The sequence below is a fragment of the Coccidioides posadasii genome, chromosome 1 (assembly GCF_018416015.2).
Source record: "Coccidioides posadasii str. Silveira chromosome 1, complete sequence".
Taxonomy (NCBI): domain Eukaryota; kingdom Fungi; phylum Ascomycota; class Eurotiomycetes; order Onygenales; family Onygenaceae; genus Coccidioides; species Coccidioides posadasii.
In genome coordinates, this window is record NC_089407.1 from 2,505,937 (window position 1) to 2,526,044 (window position 20,108).

Genomic DNA, 20,108 nt, shown 5'->3' on the forward strand with positions numbered 1-20,108 from the left:
TCTTGACGTCTTCGGTTATAGAACCGTGCTTGGTCCTCTTTTGTTTTCGTCAAACGTTCTACCAGACTATCCCTTAACGCAGAGATCATCCTCAGTCTCCCGTCGGGCGCCGTCTGTGCGTCGTCGTCGTCGTCGACCGACTCCTGGATCTCGTCTGGTCCCCTAGGTTCGAAGCCGTACATTGCTTTGAACGGGGACATGTGCGTCGCGGAGTGTTCTGACCTGTTGTATGCAAATTCTGCATACACAAGCCACTCCTCCCAGTCGTCTTGCCTATGGCTACAATAGGCACGAAGGTATCCCTCCAAAATCTTGTTCAGTGCCTCTGTTTGGCCGTCTGTTTGTGGGTGGAATGCCGTGCTAAGTTTTCGTCTAACTTTCATGTGAAAACATAGCTCTGACCAGTATTCACTTGTGAAAACAGATCCCCGGTCCGAAACAATATCGTTTGGAAATCCGAAATCTTTAAACACCCTTCTGAACAGAAGGTTTGCCATCTCTGGCGCGTCAATCTTCTTTCTACACGCAAGAAAACGTGCAAGCTTCGTAAATCGATCCACAACAACCAGGACTGCATCGTATGGGTTCCTCTCCTCTCCACTCGGAGGGAGGTCCGTTATAAAGTCCATGGATATTGAACACCAGGGACCACTGGGTGTCGGCAGTGATGCGAGCAACCCATATGGTTTGTGCGTTGGAGTCTTCCCTCGTTGGCAGGTTTGGCATTCGCGTATGTACGTCTGGACATCTTGTCTCATCGATTGCCAATTGTATTTTCGCCGGAGCAAGGCAAACGTCTTCGCCACGCCAAAGTGACCTGCAAATGGGTCGTCGTGGTGGACTCGTAGTAGTTCCTGCCTTAGAGCCGGATCGTTAGGGATGTAGATCCTGCCGCTCTTCGTCAAAAGACCTCGTTCGTCTATTTTCCACTCTGACTGCTGAGATCCTGCCTCGGCGAATCTCGCTTGTACAGAGGGATCGTCTCCCTGTGCTTCTAGCAGCAGGTCCAACACGCTCACAGTTGGTTCGTCATAGGCCTTTTCGTTTTTCGTCACCGTGTTCGCGCGCACACGGGGAATCCAGGATCTCCTGCAATTCCTTCGTTGAGCCTCCCCAGCATCTTTGGCTGGTGCTCCCTGGACTGACTCAACCATCTTGGTGCCACCAGGTCTCCCCTGCGCCACCTCTACCCCACTGCTTTGGACAGCGCGAGCAGCACGTACTTGGATACCTCCTTCATCAAAGGAAGTTCCTTCAAATGGGTCCCACTCTGGAACACCATCCGCGTAACGTTGTTTGAGCGTATACGTCGGCAGACCAATGTCTTCTTCTAGTTTGACATAATCTGGTCTTCGTGATAATGCGTCGGCTGGGTTATGCTTCCCAGGGCGGTAGAGGATCTCAAAGTCATACGCCCCGAGGACCTCTATCCACCTTACGTGTCGTCGTTGTGCCACCTTGTTCGTGGACTTCATAAATGAACGAAGATTTGCATGGTCCGTGATGACCTCTACAGGGTACTTCGTTCCTTCTAAGTACTGCCGCCAATGAACAAACGCTCGGACGATGGCCAACATCTCCTTATCCGGCGTGCCATAGGCTCGTTGGGTCTGGTCAAACTTGAATGACCAGTAGGCAATTGGATGCCACCCATCTTCGAACAGCTGTAGCAATATCGTACCTGCAGCATGTTCCGAAGCGTCCGTCTCCAGACGTATTCTACGTTCTGGATCATAGTGCCGGATGACAGGCTCTCTGGAGAAGGCCGCCTGCAACTCGCGAAACGCTTCCCTGGCAGCGGGCGTCAGGAGGAAAGGTCCTTTCTTCCTTCCCTTTTCACTGCCCTTCAAGAGGTCTGTCAACGGCGCCACGATAACCGAGTACTTTCGTATGAACCTCCGATAGAAGTTCGCAAAACCCAGGAATACCTGGATATCATGGAAACTTCGTGGCAAGGGCCACTCCGTGATCGTCTGTACCCGCTTTGGGTCCATCTTAATACCTTCGTTATCAATGATATATCCGAGGTATGAGATCGTTCGCCTTTTGAAAGCGCACTTAGCAAGCTTTGCAAACAACTGGTATTCCCTTAGACGCTCCATAACTAGTCTAACGTGTTTCTCGTGCTCTCCCTCTGAGGCTGAGAAAATAAGGATGTCATCTAGGTAAACTACACAGCATACGTCAACCAGGCCTGCCAGCGCCCTATTGATATAGGACTGGAAGGTCGCTGGTGCGTTTGACAACCCGAAAGGCATGACAAGGTACTCAAAACTCCCAAACTTTGTACGAAACGTGGTCTTCCATTCGTCTCCTTCTTTGATCCTAATCCGGTGGTAGGCATCACGTAGGTCTACCTTGGAAAAGTAGCGTGCTCCCGCCAACCGGCTTAACATCTCGTCTATCAACGGCAAGGGGTAACGGTCCTTCACCGTGATTGCGTTAAGACCACGATAATCGACACAGAGCCTGAGTCCTCCATCAGCTTTGGGTGCAAACAACACTGGAGCCCCTGCCGGACTTCGTGACGGACGTATCCAACCCTTGCATAACTTGTCCTTGATGTACTCTCGTAGGACCTCCGTCTGCTTGGGCGATAGTCCATAGATTGGCATGTACGGGGGCTCGCGGCCGTTTTTAAGGACAATCGGGTGACTGACCTTCGTCAATTCCGGCAACTCTGCCGCTTTTTCTTCTGAGAAAACGTCTTCGTAGTCCCTCAACCACTCAGGCACTTCTGTCAGGACTTGGTTGTCGTCTGACGCGAAAATGACATAAGAGGGTTCGTTCTTGATGCGCACCGCTCGGAGGAATCTACCTGCATTCAGGAGTTCCACCGTTTCCTCTGAGGGTCGGTAACGCCACGTCTTGTCCTTCCAGTCTATGTCCGGGTTGAAATCTTCTAACCACGGCATGCCCAGGACTATGTTCACGTCGACCATGTCGATCACCGCGAACGTACGTTTTACCACCTTTGTGGTCCCCATGGAGTCCGTCATAGTGAGTTGGGCCTTGTAGGTGCCGTACCAATCAGCCTCAGCTCCGTTCAACATCTCAATGACTCCCATGGGCGTCTCTGGTTGATCCCAGTCCAATTGGGACGCCAGTTCGTAGGAGATACTGTCCACTGTGGTACCTGAGTCCAACAGTGCAGCTTGCTCCGTAAGACCACCTGACAGTGTAGTCAGTGTGGCCGACAGGCACATACTGCGCCTGCTTGCCTTCTCTATTGGGTTAACACCCCGTCTTTCTAATGTTTGACCTGGGTCTTGCATGGGCTTTGCGGCCCTAGCCTTTGCCCGATCCTCGTCCTTTTCGTCTGTCCGCTGGGACTTGTTGGAGCCGTTTGTACAGAACTTTGCCCTATGGCCTGGTTGGCCACATCTTAGGCAGAGCCCTTCATCCATTCGTCGTTTGTGTTCCTCTTCCGACATTTTTGGAAGTGGTTTCACCGGCGTCTTCTTCGTTCGTGGATAACCTCCTTCGTTGTCTTGTTGGGACGCACCTTTCCCTTGAGAGGTTGAGATTTTCCGTTTCTTCTCATTTTGGTCCTTGTCCCACTGACTTTGCTTCTTCTTTCCTAGGATGGACTCAATGAGCGTCGCTTGTTCTCGTAATTCCGCAACCGTTTTTGGTTGGTGTTGCAGTTTATCCAGTTCAGCCCGGATGATTGGTCTGAGCTTCGTCCGTAGGAAGGGTACACGAAAGGATTCATCTGGTAAACTGTCCAGGTCCTGTTCGAGTTCGGCAATGTACGTGAAAAACGAGGGTATGGGTTGGTTCTCTCGTTGGACGGCGTCATGATAATGCTGCATCGTGCCTCGACTACGAGTTATCTCGGGTTCAACGTCGTTCTTACACCACATCTCGAATTCGTTCCATGACGTGGGTAGTTGTTCTCCCTCTATTCCCAACATCTGCCAATGCATCTGGGGTTTGTCACGAAAATGGCTGGACGCCCAATCAATCCTGACCACATCTGGTGCCTTTCGTAATGATTTCCTCAGGCGAAACTGCTGTCTCATTGAAGCTAACCACAATTTGCACTCGCCAAGTGATTTGCCATGGTAGTAAGGTGCTTTTGGTGGCTTCACATCGTCGAAATCGTCTGACTCCTCTATCGGTCTTGTGCGTAAGGGGAACTCTAAAGGGAAATCGTCGTTCGCTATTCTCTGTTCGTATTCTATCTGCTTCTGCAGCCTGCGGATCTCGTTTTGTTCACGTATGTCTGCTAGATTCTTTTGCAGACGTGCCTTCTTTTCTTCAAAGGTCTCCTCCCTTCGGGTTTCGTCCAATGTATTGAGGGGTGTACCTCCGTTGCCCGTATCGTCTGCTGGTGTCTCGCTGGTGGTGGCTCCACTGCTACCAGCACCTTCATCAATGTTCATCTCCTCCACGTTGGTGTCTACCTCTGTCGGGTCCGCAACGTGGGGTGTTGTTGTGGTTCGTCTCGTGGGTCTTGGTGGCATCGTACCGACTTAGGCAATCGTATGTCGGAGCGTTCAGAATGTTAGGGGAACCGGTCGTATGTCACGTAGGTTTTCCCAGGATTAGGGATACGAAAGAGCTAAGTAGGTACGATGCCCGCAACTGGTGGGAGGGAGTCGTGCGTAAAACGTAGGGGTCCCCTCACTCGGAGACTGAACGCTGGGGTTCCCACGATCCATGCGAATCGTGTGATCCTTATACGTTCAGCGTTGGGGTCACGTGAATACCCCTGAACATCCGACGTCGTCCGATGCTTGGTTGGTCTAGGTCTACGTTCGTAACAATAAGTAAGATTCATCAAGACAGAATCTCAGTAGTCAGAGTGAAAAATAGATGAATGAGATCTTTTGATAAAGAGTAGCAGAATCTATATCTCTGATAATCTAGCTCTGAGACAGAAACTACTACAAGTCCACCATGATGACTTATTTACAGATTATTTTGATGTGATAAAGATGTTTGTCTTGCTCTAATGAAAATATAATTGACAATCAATAAGACAAGATATCTAGATATACATACACAAATGCCAAATCTGCTAATAAGAGAAGACTCCAACATATAAATCATATGGGTTATTCATATTATTGCTGATATTTAGTAGTCTCTGATGTTTAATATTTATGAACTTTATAACAGATCTCTCTCTGAGTGAAGAGAAGAGAAATTTATATAATGCAGTTCTAGTTGTTGTGAATTGATTTACAAAGCTTGCATGTTTTCTTGTATGTAGAAAGAAGATTAATGTGTCAGAAATGATAAATCTTCTGCTTAGAAGAGTGTTTAAAGACTTTGAATTTCTAAACAATATTATTTCAAATCAGGAATCTGTTTTCATGAGTGAATACTAATCAGAGCTATATTTTCACATGAAAGTTAAATAAAAACTTAGCATGACATTTCACCCACAAACAGACAGTCAAACAGAGATACTAAACAAGATTTTAAAGAAATATCTTTGTGTTTATTGTAATTATAGACAAGATAATTAGAAGAAGTAGCTTGTGTATGCAGAATTTACATATAACTGATTAGAACACTTCACAATGCACATATTCTTATTTAAAGCAATATACAGCTTTGAATCTAGAAAATCAGACAAGATTCAGAAGTCAATCAATAATAATAATGATGTACAGACAATTTCTGATGGAAGACTAAGAATAATCTCTGTGTTAAGAGATAGTCTGATAGAATGTTTGATGAAAGCAAAAGAGAATCAAGCACAGTTTTATAATTAAAAACATCAAGATAAAATGTATGCACCTGGTGACAAAGTAATGTTGTTATCAAGAAACCTACAAACAATATATTCTTGCAAGAAGTTAGATAACAAGTACTATAGATCTTTCTCAGTAGTAAAGATTATAGAAAATAATATATGTCAACTAAAGCTCTCTTCAAGCTATCAGATTTATAACATTTTCTATGTCTTATTGTTGGAATCATACTGCATGAGAACAGGTGAAGCACCAACACATCCCCCCACAGTACTAGTGGAGCAGGGTACGATGGAATGCCTCATCAAGATAGGCAAGTTGGTTGATATGGTGAGAGCACAAGAAAGGTGAAAAATCACCACATAGTAAGGGTATGGTTGAGTAGTAAGTGTAGAGATAGGTATGTTCTAACAGATGCCCAAGCTCACAAGAAGTAATAGTACTAAAGAGCCCTGTATTAACACAGGCAGCTCTAATGAAAAACAGTAGCAAGTTTTATGAACAAGAAATCTTCATATTCTCTAACTAATAACCAAACTGGTAGTAAGGAACAAGTGTGTAGAAAAGAGCAATGGTGCATAAAGATAATAAGCAAGATGCAAGGGCTACAGGTGGTTTATATAGCTCAAGAATAGTAGCTTTGGAGTGGTTTGTGCCTCAGACTGGAACAGCCTTTGTCCTAATAAGGTACCAGAATCCCCACTACACTAGTGATATTATCTAGTAAAGTGAAAAGAATTCCCTATTGAGAAATCAACATGGAAATCTGAGAAAAATCTTGAAAATGCACAAGAGACTCTTAAGAATTACCTAAAGAAAAGATATAATTACAAGAAGACAAATGAATCTACATATAAAAAGAAAGATAAATATAATACAAAATAAATATAAAGACTATAATATATTTACAAAATCAAGAATTTAATAGCAAGAAGATGTATCACAAGAGTATCTGAGATATAGCTGTAATGATAGTGAACCAGCTATAGACAAGCAAGACTCAGAAGTTACAAGTATATTTGATATAATAACAGACAGAATCACAACAGAAGATATAGTTACAGAGAAAGATATTACAGATAAAGAACTATAAAAAAAACAATGTGTTTTTACAATACTTCAAAAACTAGAAGAAACAATATTAGCTAGATAATTAATTAAAGACATGAGATTGGCCTAAGCAGAAGTTAGTCTAAGAATAAGTAAGATGATACAGAAGATCTACAAGACTGGTTTCTATACTATCTTAAAGAGCTTTGATTTCACTTATCAAACAAGTTATAAGATGATTAAGCAAGACTCAGATGTTTGCAACTTTATTTTTAATTCAAGAGAGAACAATATAAACTGAGCTTAATAAATAAGAGAACTTAGATAAACTATCTTTGATAGATTCTGTTTCAGATATGAGATCTATAGTCTTGATTACATAATATAAGACAGGATAACAACATTTTATGAAGGATTCTTTAACAGCAGAAGTAGTCTGATGGCAGTAATATTTAGTGGCTTCTGAGTCAAGCTCACAAAATTCACACACAAGTATACTTATGCACTTGATATTGTACAGATAATGCAGATCAGCTGCATCAAAATTATAGTATTCTTCTCAAAGTTACAAGAGTTAACAAACTAGTTCAACAGCAGATTCTGGAATCTAGAGCCAGATTAAAACAACAAGAAGAACAGATAAAGATATACTTATATTATAATAGATACAGATTTGATATTTTAAATAATAAAAATAAGATTTCTTCTTAACATTCTATAGATAAGACTTGTCTTCATTTAAGCAGTTCATAAACATCAAGTAAATGCAGATGAAGTACAGAAGAGTATCTTCTTTATTATGTGCAATAGAGTCTTTTAATAACAATATTGTAACAAGTTATAAAATGAATGAGAAATAATATCTGAGCCCAAACAAAGCAGAAGAAAAAGAAGAAAGAAGAGAGCCAGAAACTCTCTATTTATATTTACACTGTAATATACTAAAGTTGCTAGTTCTATAACTTGTTAATAGACAACATGACAATAGATAACAAATGATGTAGCAACCAGACAAGCAAATAAACAAAGAAACAAGTATGTGATGAAATGCTAGATGTTTGTAATAAAATGATTACCATTCTACAACAAAGAATATCTACTGCAACCAGCAGTGATATGCATGCAGGATGTCTATATAGACAAGCAGTAGTAATGCAGAAGCTTGCACATTCAAGAATCTATAAGGTAGTTCACCACTAAACAAGCTACACCACTAAATAAGCCAAATTTCGCCAAATGCTCCACGCAATGAATTTATTAAATATCTCAACAACCAGATCTTTATTATTAAATAGCTATTAAATATTAAATGAATGTATTCTTTAAAGCATAGAAATTAGTGTAGTTAGGAAAATAAACAGGTGGATGGCCTAATATTACAGCCAGAGCAAGAGATTTGGGGGGTAGATAGGAAAGAATTCAAAGAAATATCAATAGTAGATTTCTTAGCTAGAGAGTTTAATGTCTTGCTAGAGATGCTTGTAGAGCTCTTACTTTCTCTTTTGAAAGGTTGTATAGACTCTCTGTAATGAGACTCTTTAGTAGAAGAGTTCTTCTGATGGTGCTTTAAAGCTGGTGCTTGAAGTCCTAACTGCTGATATTTATTAGCATGTTCAACTGTCTGTTTTTTCTTCTCTGCTAGTTGTAAAGCCTTCTTCTTCTTATAAGCAACATGTTGTGTCTCTCTTTATCTAACATGTTTGATTTTTTTGATCTTTTGTTACTCTCAGATTTTTTTTATAAGCATTCTCCTGTTCAATCTGTTTTTTTTTAATATCTCTAGCAGTCTGCTTCTTTTGAAGCTTCTGTTGAAGTTTTGTCTCTTGTGTTTGAGTAATTTTATCAGCTTTTTCAGTCTTTATTTCATTCAGGTGCTTGTGTGCCTTAAGAACTTTTGTTGAAGATCAGAACTACACTTGACTAGAATTATTCTTATTAAGTAGACCTAGAGACTTGTCTTGCTTGCAGCATTGCTTCTTTATTACTAGAGTTAATCTTAGACACTGATTCTCATGTTTCAGCAAGTTATTACAAAGAGCAAACTGCTTACTGACTTGAATAATTTATTCAATACTTTGTGAATTTAGGCTGTGCTGAAGATGTATACTCTTAATCTCTTGTTGAAGCTGGTGCACATTGCTAGAAATAGAAGGTTTAACTGGCAGTGTAGAAACTTGAGCAGTTTCAAATTGATGTAGTTAATATTGAAGATCCAGAGAATTAATTCTAGTCTTTATAAAGCTAGCAAGTATATTTTCAACTGTCAAAGTCTTCTTCCAAGCCATATTAAATAGTTTCTAGAAATCTCTTTTTGTCATTTGAATATAACTTATTTCTTGATGTAGTAGTGCTTCCAGCTTATTGAAATATGTCTTGCTTAGTGGCCCAAAGATTCCAACATCAAGAGATTGCAAATAGTGGGTTGAATGTGGTGGGAGAATCATAAGAAGAATCTTTTTATAGTTAGTGTATTTAATAAATTTCATATTTATATGAGAGGAATGCTCATCTAGTAGAAACAGATATCTTTCTTAACCAGCTTGTTTCTTAGTATGCTGATTGAAAATCTGTTTCAACCACTCCAGTCTATATTTATTATTGCTTCAACTATTTGTTGAAGCTGTAAAGTAAACTCATTTGCTTCTATTATAATTATCTAGCTATATATTCTGAAGATCTTGTGATTTGCTCTGGTAAATAAGAACTGGAGATAGTGCAATTTCTTTAGCAGAGACTGAGCAAAGCAATAAGAGGAATTCCTGACTATTATTCTGAGTAATAGCATTCTTTCCAGCTTATAGGGCTTCAATAAAGACTAATTGCTTTGAGATATAGCAGAAGTCTAGAAGAAATTCTTTTTCATTAAAGTTATAGATGTTTGAGAGCTTAAGATTATATTAATTAATTTTCTGCTTTAACTACTTTATAAGTAGTAGTCAAATAGTTAGTTAGCATTAACAACTGCAATTGCAAGTAATTAAATAAATCATCAAATTGCAAGTATATAAAAGTGCTTAAAGTACTGATAGTTATCTGCTATCTGTCTATTTTAATTAATTACTTTGAGATAAATACATTTGATCTTGTCATTATATTACTCATAAAATTAATTAATTCAGTTGATTCCAATATTCTCTTCTGTCATATCTTGTATGATATTTTGTAAAATCTGAGATGTAATGGTAAAACCACAGCTAGAAAGCTTGTTTATATAATTCAGAAGCTTTGTCTTCTGTATATCAGAGAGCTTTTTCTTATATCAGGAGATTACTTTATTCTGAGCAAGTTGCAAGTCTTTATGCTGTCAGTACAGAGTCTCTTGATTAACTGAGTACTTTCTTGTAATTTTAGTGTAATTTAGGGTCTCTTGTGATTCAAGATCTTCAATTGCAAGTCTAATTGAGATGTTGTTGACCATGTTGTTGCATATTAAATGTTGAATGTTGGAGGAATTTTGGTGGTAGAAGATTTGGCTTGTTTAGTGGTGTGGCTCACTTAGTGGTGAACTACCTTAATGCTCTACCAATAACAGAGAAGCTGCAACAATATACAAAAAACCACTTTGGTGGCCCTATGCCTCAGAGTCCAAGGTCTCTGGGGGAGGGGGATAGTGTTATGAATGTAGACCTAGACCAACCAAGCATCAGACAACATCAGATGTTCAGAGGTATTCACATGACCCCAACTCTGAATGTATAAAGATCACATGATTCACATGGATCATGAGAACTCTAGTGTTCAGTCTTCTAGTTAGAGGACTCCTATATTCTACACACAATTCCCCCCCATCAGTTGCAGGCATTGTACCTACCTAGCTCTTTCATACCCCGAATCCTGGGAAAACCTACATAACCTATGACCGGTTCTCCTAACACTTAGCCAAAGCTGAAGTTATAATGTGAAGAGCACATCATATTGAGATTTGACACCATATACTAAGAGACTGGGTTCAAAAGGATGAAATCTCAAGCAAGCACATTGGAACTGATGTGAATAAAGCTGACAGGCTCATGAAGACTCTTGCAATAGATTCCTACACTCAATTCATGAGTGTGATAGGGGTGATGAGTTGATACAGGAAAATATGAAGGTTTATTAGTGAAGCCAGCAAAAATACAGTATTGTAGTGAACAGAGCTAAGCCTAAAGAAGGAATAAATCTGGATTCTGTAATTAATTTTTTATCACAGATTTGAGAGATTTGGAAGCTTTGGATCTTTGTGGCTCTTGCTTGCTGCTGGAGCTTGTTGCATTGGGGGGGTGTTAGGTAATCCAACTAGCACCTCACTCACGTGACCCACATAGATTAGCCGAGATTCCCCTTTAGGTAGCTTAGTAAATGACAAGCATACAAGTCCTCCATCAGTATCGCTGGTGGATCAACGGTTTACAAATCCTCCCCATTTCTGCTATGGCGTCTCCTCCGCGAAAGAGAGAATAAAGCCAATGATCTTTCATCGAGAATACCGAGCGCTTATGAAAGGGATCTATGTTGCGGTTAAATTATAAAATTATGTTCCACAGGCTGTATAGGAGCCCGTAGCCAGAATGTACAGAAATTTAGGCTGTAGGGGAGGGAATAGTTATCGGTATACAAAGTTCACAGGATCTAACAAAGACGGCGAGATGTGGCTGCACGAAAATATAATCATTCGAAATTTCTTTTGGTTGGAGGTCATTCATGTCATAATCATTAATCATTTCTCTTTTTTTAGGTCCTAGGGACGTAACCATGAAACGGACATAGCTATCCGGGCTCTTCGCAGAAGAGTTTCAGGACTGAATCAACAACGTCAGTGGCTTTCGCCCTGTCCAAAACTGGAACACTGGGCGTGTTCCCTTCTGGGCCGTTGCGTGATGAAATAGAAGAATGCAGCTTTGCTCCTGAGGCAGGACTCTTAATGTTGAGGAATTTTCGCAGGGCAAATGTCGACGCGCGGTACGTTGCGTGATACATTGTCTTGAATTCGTCCTCCTCTTCGGCGTCCGCGGCGGGCTGTAATAACTCCGTTGTCGAATTATTCAAAGCTGTCGAGTCAGTGGAATCACGATTGAGTTCAAATTTCGCCCGGGACGCGCTTGCGTTTCGATGATAGCCATACATACGCATGCATGTTAGTATGGTTCGGGTGAGAAGGCCTTTGTTTGTGGATAATATATTCTCCATGGAAGAGTCGCCTGCGGATATCTGGGAGCATTCTTTGGTCGTAACAGACGCCGAGGGAGTGGATTTCCGGCTTGCTATGCTCATTGAGCGCGGACGAGATACCCCTGAGAATTGTCTGGGTAGGCTGGAATCTCTGGTTCCTGCACCACATAGAGTTTGTTTCCCTGGGTTCGATTGAGAGCCATAGAGGATACTGGTATCATTTTGAGGCTCCCTTTTCGCTCTCGGGTACGGAAATTGCAACTTCGGCGAGGCTTCTCTGCTCTTCTCTATATACTCAGAAACGGCAATCATGCCTTTCCTTCGTACCTTCTTGTGATATTCATCGGCCGCTTCGAAGAGTGTGTCAACGCGTTTCCGTTTAGGACTGGGAGCAAGAGGGTCTGAAAGGAATTCGGCATACTCGGGGATCTCTGCTCCGTCGGCGTGATTACCCTCGGATGGTGTAAGGGGCGGAGAGGGTAGGGAACGAGCTTTTACAACAAGGGTAGAACATATCGGTGCTGCATATACACGTAATTCCCGCGTGGGTGAAGAAGAGTCGTATCGTTGTTGTGTGTCGGACTCAGATGATGACAAAATGCCGTATATAAGGAGGTCGCTGATTTTCCGCGCGTGCGCATTACTATCTAGATGCTCCACTGCAAGTAAAATGCCGACCGGGCACTGCTTAGTCGTACAGAATTCTTCGTCCGGGTGATCCTCAGAATCCAAATGCACATTATGCAACAGCCTACTTCTAATCCAGTCTCTAGTAGCAGTGTTCGAAATATGGACCTCTAATGCGGGACCCGTGATAGCAAAAAGCGGGACGAGAGTAGGGTCGACCAGCGAGCGGAGGATCAGCTTTGCCTTCGAGATATCGCATTGGTTACTTGAGAGCGGATTAAGTAAACGCACTCCTAGGTATAAAATCAGTTTGATCCAAGATATTTGAATAACAAGCGTACCATCAAGTGTTAGAGAGTCTGCCGTGATGACCCCGGACCAGACCTCCATAGTGAAGTGGGGTTGTTAACGCATGCCGAAGTAAAGTTGGGGTCAAAGCAACAGTTTTAATTAGTGCGCTCCCAGTATATGTCCTCGAATTTTAATTGCTTTCCTTCATCTAGAGTCACATTGATTTTACAGGTTACCGCGTTCTATCCGAAGATGGTGATGACTCTGCCATACCGGAAAAATGAGATTTCTGGGCAACCTTCGGGAAACGTTTATCCGACAACCACCAGTTTCTCAACTGAGAACTGTAGATCTACAGTATAGCAACCATTTCTTCTCATATATGTATAAAGGGTCTGAAACATATAAAATTTGGAATGTATCATGCACCAGCTGAGGTTTTTGATCAGGCTTCCTAACTAAATATGGTATAGCTTTGAAAATCTTTCAAGATCAAAGGGCTTTGTTTGTTCTTTCATGTTGATTTTTCCTTCCAAAATCAACCAACCTACCAATCAACCACCCTACCTAGCTCCTGAGATTTGCTAAGTTGATTACCTAGTTAGATTGATTATTGATGGATTTGCTGATGGTTTTGTTGATAGATTCATCCTTTTGATCTTCAGACCCTACACATTCATTGAATCAATTTCTAGATTCCTAGGATACTACATGCTTGTTGAATCAGTTCCTAGACCCCTAGGAATCCTACAAGTTTGTTGAATTGATTCCTAGATTCCTAGGATCCTACATGCTTGTTGAATCGATTCCTAGACCCCTAGGAACCCTACATGCTCGTTGAATTGATTCCTAGACCCCTAGGAATCCTACAAGTTCATTGAATCGATTCCTAGATTCCTAGGATCCTACATGCTCGTTGAATCAGTTCCTAGATTCCTAGGATCCTACATGCTTGTTGAATCAATTTCTAGATTCCTAGGATCCTACATGCTCATTGAATCAGTTCCTAGACCCCTAGGAATCCTACATGCTTGTTGAATCAATTCCTAGACCCCTAGGAATCCTACAAGTTTGTTGAATCAATTCCTAGATTCCTAGGATCCTACATGCTTGTTGAATCAATTCCTAGACCCCTAGGAATCCTACAAGTTCATTGAATCAATTCCTAGATTCCTAGGATCCTACATGCTCGTTGAATCAGTTCCTAGACCCCTAGGAATCCTACATGCTTGTTGAATCAATTCCTAGACCCCTAGGAATCCTACAAGTTTGTTGAATCAATTCCTAGATTCCTAGGATCCTACATGCTTGTTGAATCATTTTTAGATCAATTTTTGTACATAGTGAATTTGCAAATAGTCATGTAATATACTCTGTAATCCACTCTGTAATCCACTCTGTAATCCACTCTAATCCACTTGTAATGGTTGATAAACCAAAAGTAGTGCGCGGAATGTTTCCAAGCTGGAAATGTAGATAAAAATATACTAAGGTTCTACGGTTTCCATGGATATATATTGATCCCAAAATCCACGTATCGGAACCGGTAGATCTACGGTTTCCGAATCCCCCCAAAATCCGCTATGGTGCTTACGCGTAGTCACGTGGAGGAAAGGTAGAGGTCGGCGCCTATCAAACAGAAATCAGGACGAAACCTGCCCTGCAAAAGAGAAAACTGTGAACGCCATAGATACACATGATAGACCATGCTAAACCCGTAGAATACTAATGTACATCAATCCAGAACTTTATTAGAATGCAACTCGTCGCTTGAATACCCCGGCGAACCCGCGGTATGAGGAAGTCAAGATTGTGACGACAGCTAAGCACGGAGCTCACGGAATCCCTAGATAAAGAAATATCGGCAGGTATGGAATAGAGCCGCTTAATGAAAAGCAAAAAAAGGTTACGCCTTTTACACCGAGATACTCAGAACAAGCAACCGAACGTGACATAACAGAACCTTATCATGCGGAGGCGAGACACACTCGAACAGCGATATCACTCTAAAACGCTCAAAATTCTTCTTGTTCCTGGAAAAACATAGTGAAGCTGATTATCGTGCCGTATATTAAGAGCCCCCCCAAAACAGACATAATCATAGCCGGAACCTGGATCGCACCCGTATGAGCTAAGATCGCCGGCAGGGCTACATGAAGCAATCGTTAGCATTAGAAACAGCGTAAAATAGAGTTCCTTGCGAGAGAAAGTAATGGGTATAAAAGGTAACGCATACCAATTCCCATCACCACGAAGAATCCCGTCAACCATCGTCCGAAGTCAACTACCCCGCTACCAGGCGCCTCCATAAAATCATCCGGATTGGCACATCGCCCGCATATCCAATTTGGCAGTGGTGCGATCACATAGGTTGCGACGACAAGGAGCGGAAGGAAATTATGCCATACTGCGGCTGAAAGGATGACCAGAATAAAACCGATCGCAAGGACCTATATGTTGGAGCCGTGAGTCAGTCATTGTTCGACCGGTTGCTATCGGACAATCTGGACATACAAACGAAAGAGAAATAATGGTCTTTAACCCGGGCGTCATGATGCCAGTCTTAAGTCGGGTGTGTGAGGGAACGGTTTAGGACTAGGCGGCTGAAGTTCCGCTGACGAAGAGCGCAAGGCCAAAATTTGGGCAAAACAAGGAATTAGGAAAGCTAGATATATTCAAATTCCACTTGAATCTGGCTTTATCAAGGAAAACGTAGTTTTCAAAGCCCTTGTTGGTGATCTTCAAATTCACCATCAAGCTGCCTGCCTGCCACTCCAACCACAACAGCGTCATCGGCGATGGAGCTAACGAGGGTTTCCGGGTAGCGTTTCCCCACGTGACCTACACCGACATGTTTATCCCAACTCGTGTAACTCAGTTATCTACGGAGTATGTAGTAAGCTAGAATTTCCTTAAGATAGTTTAGCGTGAATTGGTCTATGTATCCAACCGAGGAGTCTCCAGAGTATGCAGGATACTGATTACTCCCTGGTTTCGCATGCCGGGAAATAGGTTGTAAGAACTAAGAGGTACTCCGTGCTCGTCTACATGGCCTTGAAGGAGTAGGCGTAGCCTTGTGCTTTTTCCGGGTCCCGTAACATTGTCTACCTGGTATACTCCGTACATATCCCAGACGAGTCCACCATCACAGCCCTTTATGAGTTTTGGCTCGGAGCAAATCGAGTACGGAGGTGTGTTTCAGAAGTCTTTACTCACGCTAGTAATTATAGCTGTATCAAAAGTACAATACCCCCCAACCAAATAACTACGGACCTACATGTACCTTCTGATTTCAAAACAATCGCCAGCTTGAATCTCATCTCAATTATAATTTCCAATGCCTGAAAATAATCAGTTTCATCCAATTGCTATTCGCATCCAAGCTCTAGCTTTAGTCTCTTGGGGAATACCAGTCAATAAAGTCTCTACTGCTCTAGGAATTCCTGCTAAAACCCTCTGTATGATTGAAAAACAAGCCAAAGACCACAGCTATAAGTCTCAAGAGAACCAGTGAATTGATATTTTATTTGTTGAAGATGCAAAGCAAGTCAGGATGTTCTAAAGAGATAGATTCCAGTAAAGAATCTGAGATATTGAATTTGATTTGCAAGGATAGAGCTAGCTGAGAGAAATCTACTGAGATTCTTGTCTTTGAATCTGATATATCCCACTCAAGTGTTTGGCAAATTCTGCAGTGTTATGGCTTTATTAATGTCAAACCTACCTGGAAACCTGGTCTAACTGAGTCTATAAGAGAGAAAAGACTGAAATTTGCTATTATTCATAAGGATTGGACTCTAGATGACTGGAAGAATGTTATCTGAAGCCTGCTTGAATGTGGATGAAAAGGTGTATGACTTCTCATGGAGCTCCACACAAAATCAAGACTGCAAAGAATGTTTGGCTGCAAGCCTGGAATGAGCTTTTACAAGAGAAGATTCAACAGTGGATTAAGTGAATTCCACATTATATTCAAGAGATTATACAGCTTGAGGGAGGGAATGAGTATAGAGAGGGTGGTTATAAGGGTTCTTGAGAGTATAAAGGTCAGTGTTTAAAGGGAAAGATCTCAAAACAGCAGAATCTAGGAAGGGATTGCTTAGCTAGTAGATTAGAAGCTGCAGAGACTCTAGCAGCTTTACATCTTGGAGATATGAATACTTGGGAGGATGTACAAGAGGAGGAATGAATCCATGATCAAGGTACAGGTTGATCCATACTAATTTGGTGGGGTTCAATGTATTTCTGGTACTAGCCTAATTACTAGCGCGGCAAAGACTTTTGAGACGCACCTCCGTAGTATATCCGCTAAACTGGAATGGCGCACATTAGGGTTTGCACTAAGCCCGGAGTGGACAAGAGCTCTGTTGGCACGTCGTCGTCGCTCTCTGCCTTGGCGAGCATCATGATATCCCTTTCCATCAACAGCTTCCTTTCTACACCTCTAGAACTTGAGTACCCAATTCTGCAGTTCGAAATTTCTCATTGCTAAGGCTTGCGTTTCAGGTTGTTGATTCAATATGTTTCGGAATAATTATGACAACGACTCCGTCACATTGTAAGTCCAATCCGTTCTCGCACTGGGCTCGCGACAGATGCTGACTTGGTTGATGCGCTTGTAGTTCTCCGCAAGGGAGAATATTTCAGGTCGAATATGCACAAGAAGCCGTCAAGCAAGGTTCGGTGGTGGTTGGAATTGTCAGCAAAACACATGCAGTATTAGCCGCGCTCAAGGCATGTTAAAATAGGCGCCAGCATGGAGCTCAACTCCACGCCTGCTTGCTTTCTACTCTTCGATGATTCTAACATAACATGGACCCACGATAGAGAAACGCAGAAGAACTCTCTTCTTACCAAAAGAAGGTCATCGCAATCGACTCGCACATGGGTATTGCCATTGCCGGCTTAGCGTCAGACGCTCGTGTCCTCTCCAATTTCATGAAACAACAATCTCTCTCCTCAAAGATGACATACGGCCGCCCCATCCCTGTAGAACGCATTGTTAGTCGGATTGGTGACCGTGCTCAGACAAATACACAGCATTACGGGAGGAGACCCTATGGCGTGGGACTGCTGGTCGCGGGGGTTGACGACGCTGGGCCTCACTTGTTTGAATTCCAGCCCTCTGGCATGACACAGGAGATGCTTGCCTGCGCGATTGGGGCAAGAAGCCAAATGGCACGCACATATCTAGAAAAGCATTTGGATGAATTTGCAAATTGTGGACGGGACGAATTAATCAATCACGCTCTGAAGGCATTGAAAGAGAGTTTGTCCCAGGATAAGGAGTTGACGATTGATAATACCACAGTGGGGGTCACGGGTATTGGCACAGAGGCAACAAGGGGGAAGATGGATACCTTCAAGGTGTACGATGGCCAGGACGTCACAGCTTTCTTGGAGGCGAGCACGGGCGAAGCCGTCACCTCCACCACAGAACCTCAGGGAGGAGAATCGATGGAAGTGGACTCCTGATAATGCCTTTGATAGACATTGTGTTTGCTAACTTATCCTTGTTTTGCCTTGGTTCGGTGTTTAGCTACGGGTAATGAGATGGATTTGCCAATACCCATGTCTCATGTCAGTTTGCTCATCTCATAAAGCCTCAAATGATTGATTTGCTCATTCTTTGGAGCATTCTGTTAGCTAATTGCTATGCAACTGACAATGAATCACTTCCAATTCTCATTGTATCGAGTATTATTGTCACCATAAAAACCCATAGCTCATTACCACATCACTATGGTTTACAGTCTTCCCTTGTTCCCTCCCACTCCAGCCGGTACCGCCCTTCACTAAGTTTATATTTCATCAGGGCATCCAAGACATGCTCCGCATCCTTGCATTCCACTATGATCTTACTATTCGCCTCACTCACAAATTCAGCCTGCACAGACTTGCTAATCCAACTCATGATTCCATCCCAATATCCGTCTATATTCAGCAGGACAATGCCCCGGTGATGAATGCCCAATTGATTCCATGTAATCATCTCCATAGCCTCTTCCAAAGTCCCAAACCCACCCGGGAGCACGACAAATCCCGACCCAGGTCCTCCAGCAATCACTTTCTTGGCCATCTCTTGTTTACGCGTATGCATGTCCGGAACAATGGTAGTGACGCCGTATTCAGAGTTGATTTTCTCTAGGGAAGAAGACTGAGGAACAATGCGCTCAGGTGCCTTGCCGATAGCTTCCGAACTTCCGTCGCGTTGCGAACGAGCTGCCGAATCGGCTTTGTACCCGTTCTCGACTCCAACCAGTGCTGATGGAATTACTCCTTGAACTGATTCCGGACCGGAGAGGGATACCAGCGTCCGAGCTAATTCGCCCATGATACCGGCCGTCCCGCCGCCATATACCAAAGTTATGTTTTCTTTATGAAAGACATGGGCAAGAGCGCGTGCGGCTGCGAGATATGCTGGGTTTGCTCCGGGCTTAGAGCCGCAGCTAGATGAAGTCGCTAAGTATTAGTACAACGCTGCGGATGGAGAACTGGTGTAAGGAGCTTACAAGACACAGACAACAGGGCGTTTCTGCTCCATGGGAACGGTCATTATCTGAGAAGTGGGATTATTGCAGTGATCTCTATTGATTTGCCAATCTTAAAGAAGCGGAAAATTGGAAAAACTGGGAGTTTGGCTTGGTAGCTGGCTGAACGTGATGTTGTGCCTTAAGTCGATAAATATACAAGGTGGGATGGATGCGGGGAGCAGAGGCGCAGTCACCCTAGGTCTTGTCGAACTCTGTAGCAAAAACAACCAACTACCAGACATCCAGCAGACTAACATACTATGTTGACAGATCTCACCATGTTGTTTCCCGCTTCATGATTTATCTTTCACTCCCACAAAAGGCATTAATTTCACCTGAGAAATTTTGGCCACTACTCTTTTATCAGACATCTACGGAGTACATTATTATCCATACCTGGCCCAGAGAGGAATATACATATCAATACCCTCTGGCTATAGAAGAGATGACGCCGAATTTGGATCTCTCCTGCAACATATTCCACGCATGGATTAAATAGCCTATTGCCGCAAACTGATGCCAGGAGTTATTGAACGACTAACACACGATATCAGCAGAAACAAGATAAACACCTCTTTGATTGCTGTATAGACCAGGATGACAGCATGGGATCTGAAAATGTAAACCATACGAGACCCTGGTCCATTAAACTATCCGATAGGAGCATGTTTAGCACTTGTGCCTTAACTTTATTCCATGTAGGGCTGCCAATATGAGAGACATGCCGGCGGTACTTGCTTCAAACCTGGAT

At 42.6% G+C, this 20,108-nt stretch overlaps 4 protein-coding genes across 4 annotated transcripts; 1 reads left to right on the top strand and 3 right to left on the bottom strand.

The window, feature by feature from the left end:
• Positions 1 to 11,504: 11,504 nt before the first annotated feature.
• Positions 11,505 to 12,923, bottom strand: D8B26_000675 (uncharacterized protein; the record flags this gene model as incomplete). The annotated part of the gene is made up of 2 exons (XM_066123305.1): positions 11,505 to 12,826; positions 12,875 to 12,923. The coding sequence occupies 2 exons, from the start codon at positions 12,921 to 12,923 to the stop codon at positions 11,505 to 11,507; spliced, it is 1,371 nt and encodes a 456-aa protein (XP_065979379.1).
• Positions 12,924 to 14,839: 1,916 nt separating this feature from the next.
• On the bottom strand, positions 14,840 to 15,377 carry VPS55 (Vacuolar protein sorting-associated protein 55; the record flags this gene model as incomplete). The annotated part of the gene is made up of 3 exons (XM_003071043.2): positions 14,840 to 14,973; positions 15,061 to 15,274; positions 15,339 to 15,377. The coding sequence occupies 3 exons, from the start codon at positions 15,375 to 15,377 to the stop codon at positions 14,840 to 14,842; spliced, it is 387 nt and encodes a 128-aa protein (XP_003071089.1).
• Positions 15,378 to 17,255: 1,878 nt separating this feature from the next.
• D8B26_000677 (uncharacterized protein) lies at positions 17,256 to 18,308 on the top strand. Its single transcript, XM_003071044.2, has 3 exons — positions 17,256 to 17,382; positions 17,447 to 17,558; positions 17,652 to 18,308. The coding sequence occupies exons 1-3, from the start codon at positions 17,345 to 17,347 to the stop codon at positions 18,297 to 18,299; spliced, it is 798 nt and encodes a 265-aa protein (XP_003071090.1). The 5' UTR covers positions 17,256 to 17,344; the 3' UTR covers positions 18,300 to 18,308.
• Positions 17,649 to 19,518, bottom strand: D8B26_000678 (uncharacterized protein). Its single transcript, XM_003071045.2, has 2 exons — positions 19,337 to 19,518; positions 17,649 to 19,273 (listed from the first exon to the last, which is right to left on the bottom strand). Exons 1-2 carry the CDS (start codon positions 19,378 to 19,380, stop codon positions 18,565 to 18,567), a joined length of 753 nt encoding a protein of 250 aa, XP_003071091.2. The 5' UTR covers positions 19,381 to 19,518; the 3' UTR covers positions 17,649 to 18,564.
• Positions 19,519 to 20,108: the final 590 nt, after the last annotated feature.

Bases quoted from the DNA above. Each gene is read 5' to 3' on its own strand.
- D8B26_000677 (XM_003071044.2), top strand. From the start codon at position 17,345: ATGTTTCGGAATAATTATGACAACGACTCCGTCACATT. The intron at 17,383-17,446 runs GTAAGTCCAATC...ATGCGCTTGTAG, and splicing joins GACAACGACTCCGTCACATT to TTCTCCGCAAGGGAGAATAT. The intron at 17,559-17,651 runs GCATGTTAAAAT...GACCCACGATAG, and splicing joins CAGTATTAGCCGCGCTCAAG to AGAAACGCAGAAGAACTCTC.
- D8B26_000678 (XM_003071045.2), bottom strand. From the start codon at position 19,380: ATGACCGTTCCCATGGAGCAGAAACGCCCTGTTGTCTGTGTCTT. The intron at 19,274-19,336 runs GTAAGCTCCTTA...GACTTCATCTAG, and splicing joins CGCCCTGTTGTCTGTGTCTT to CTGCGGCTCTAAGCCCGGAG.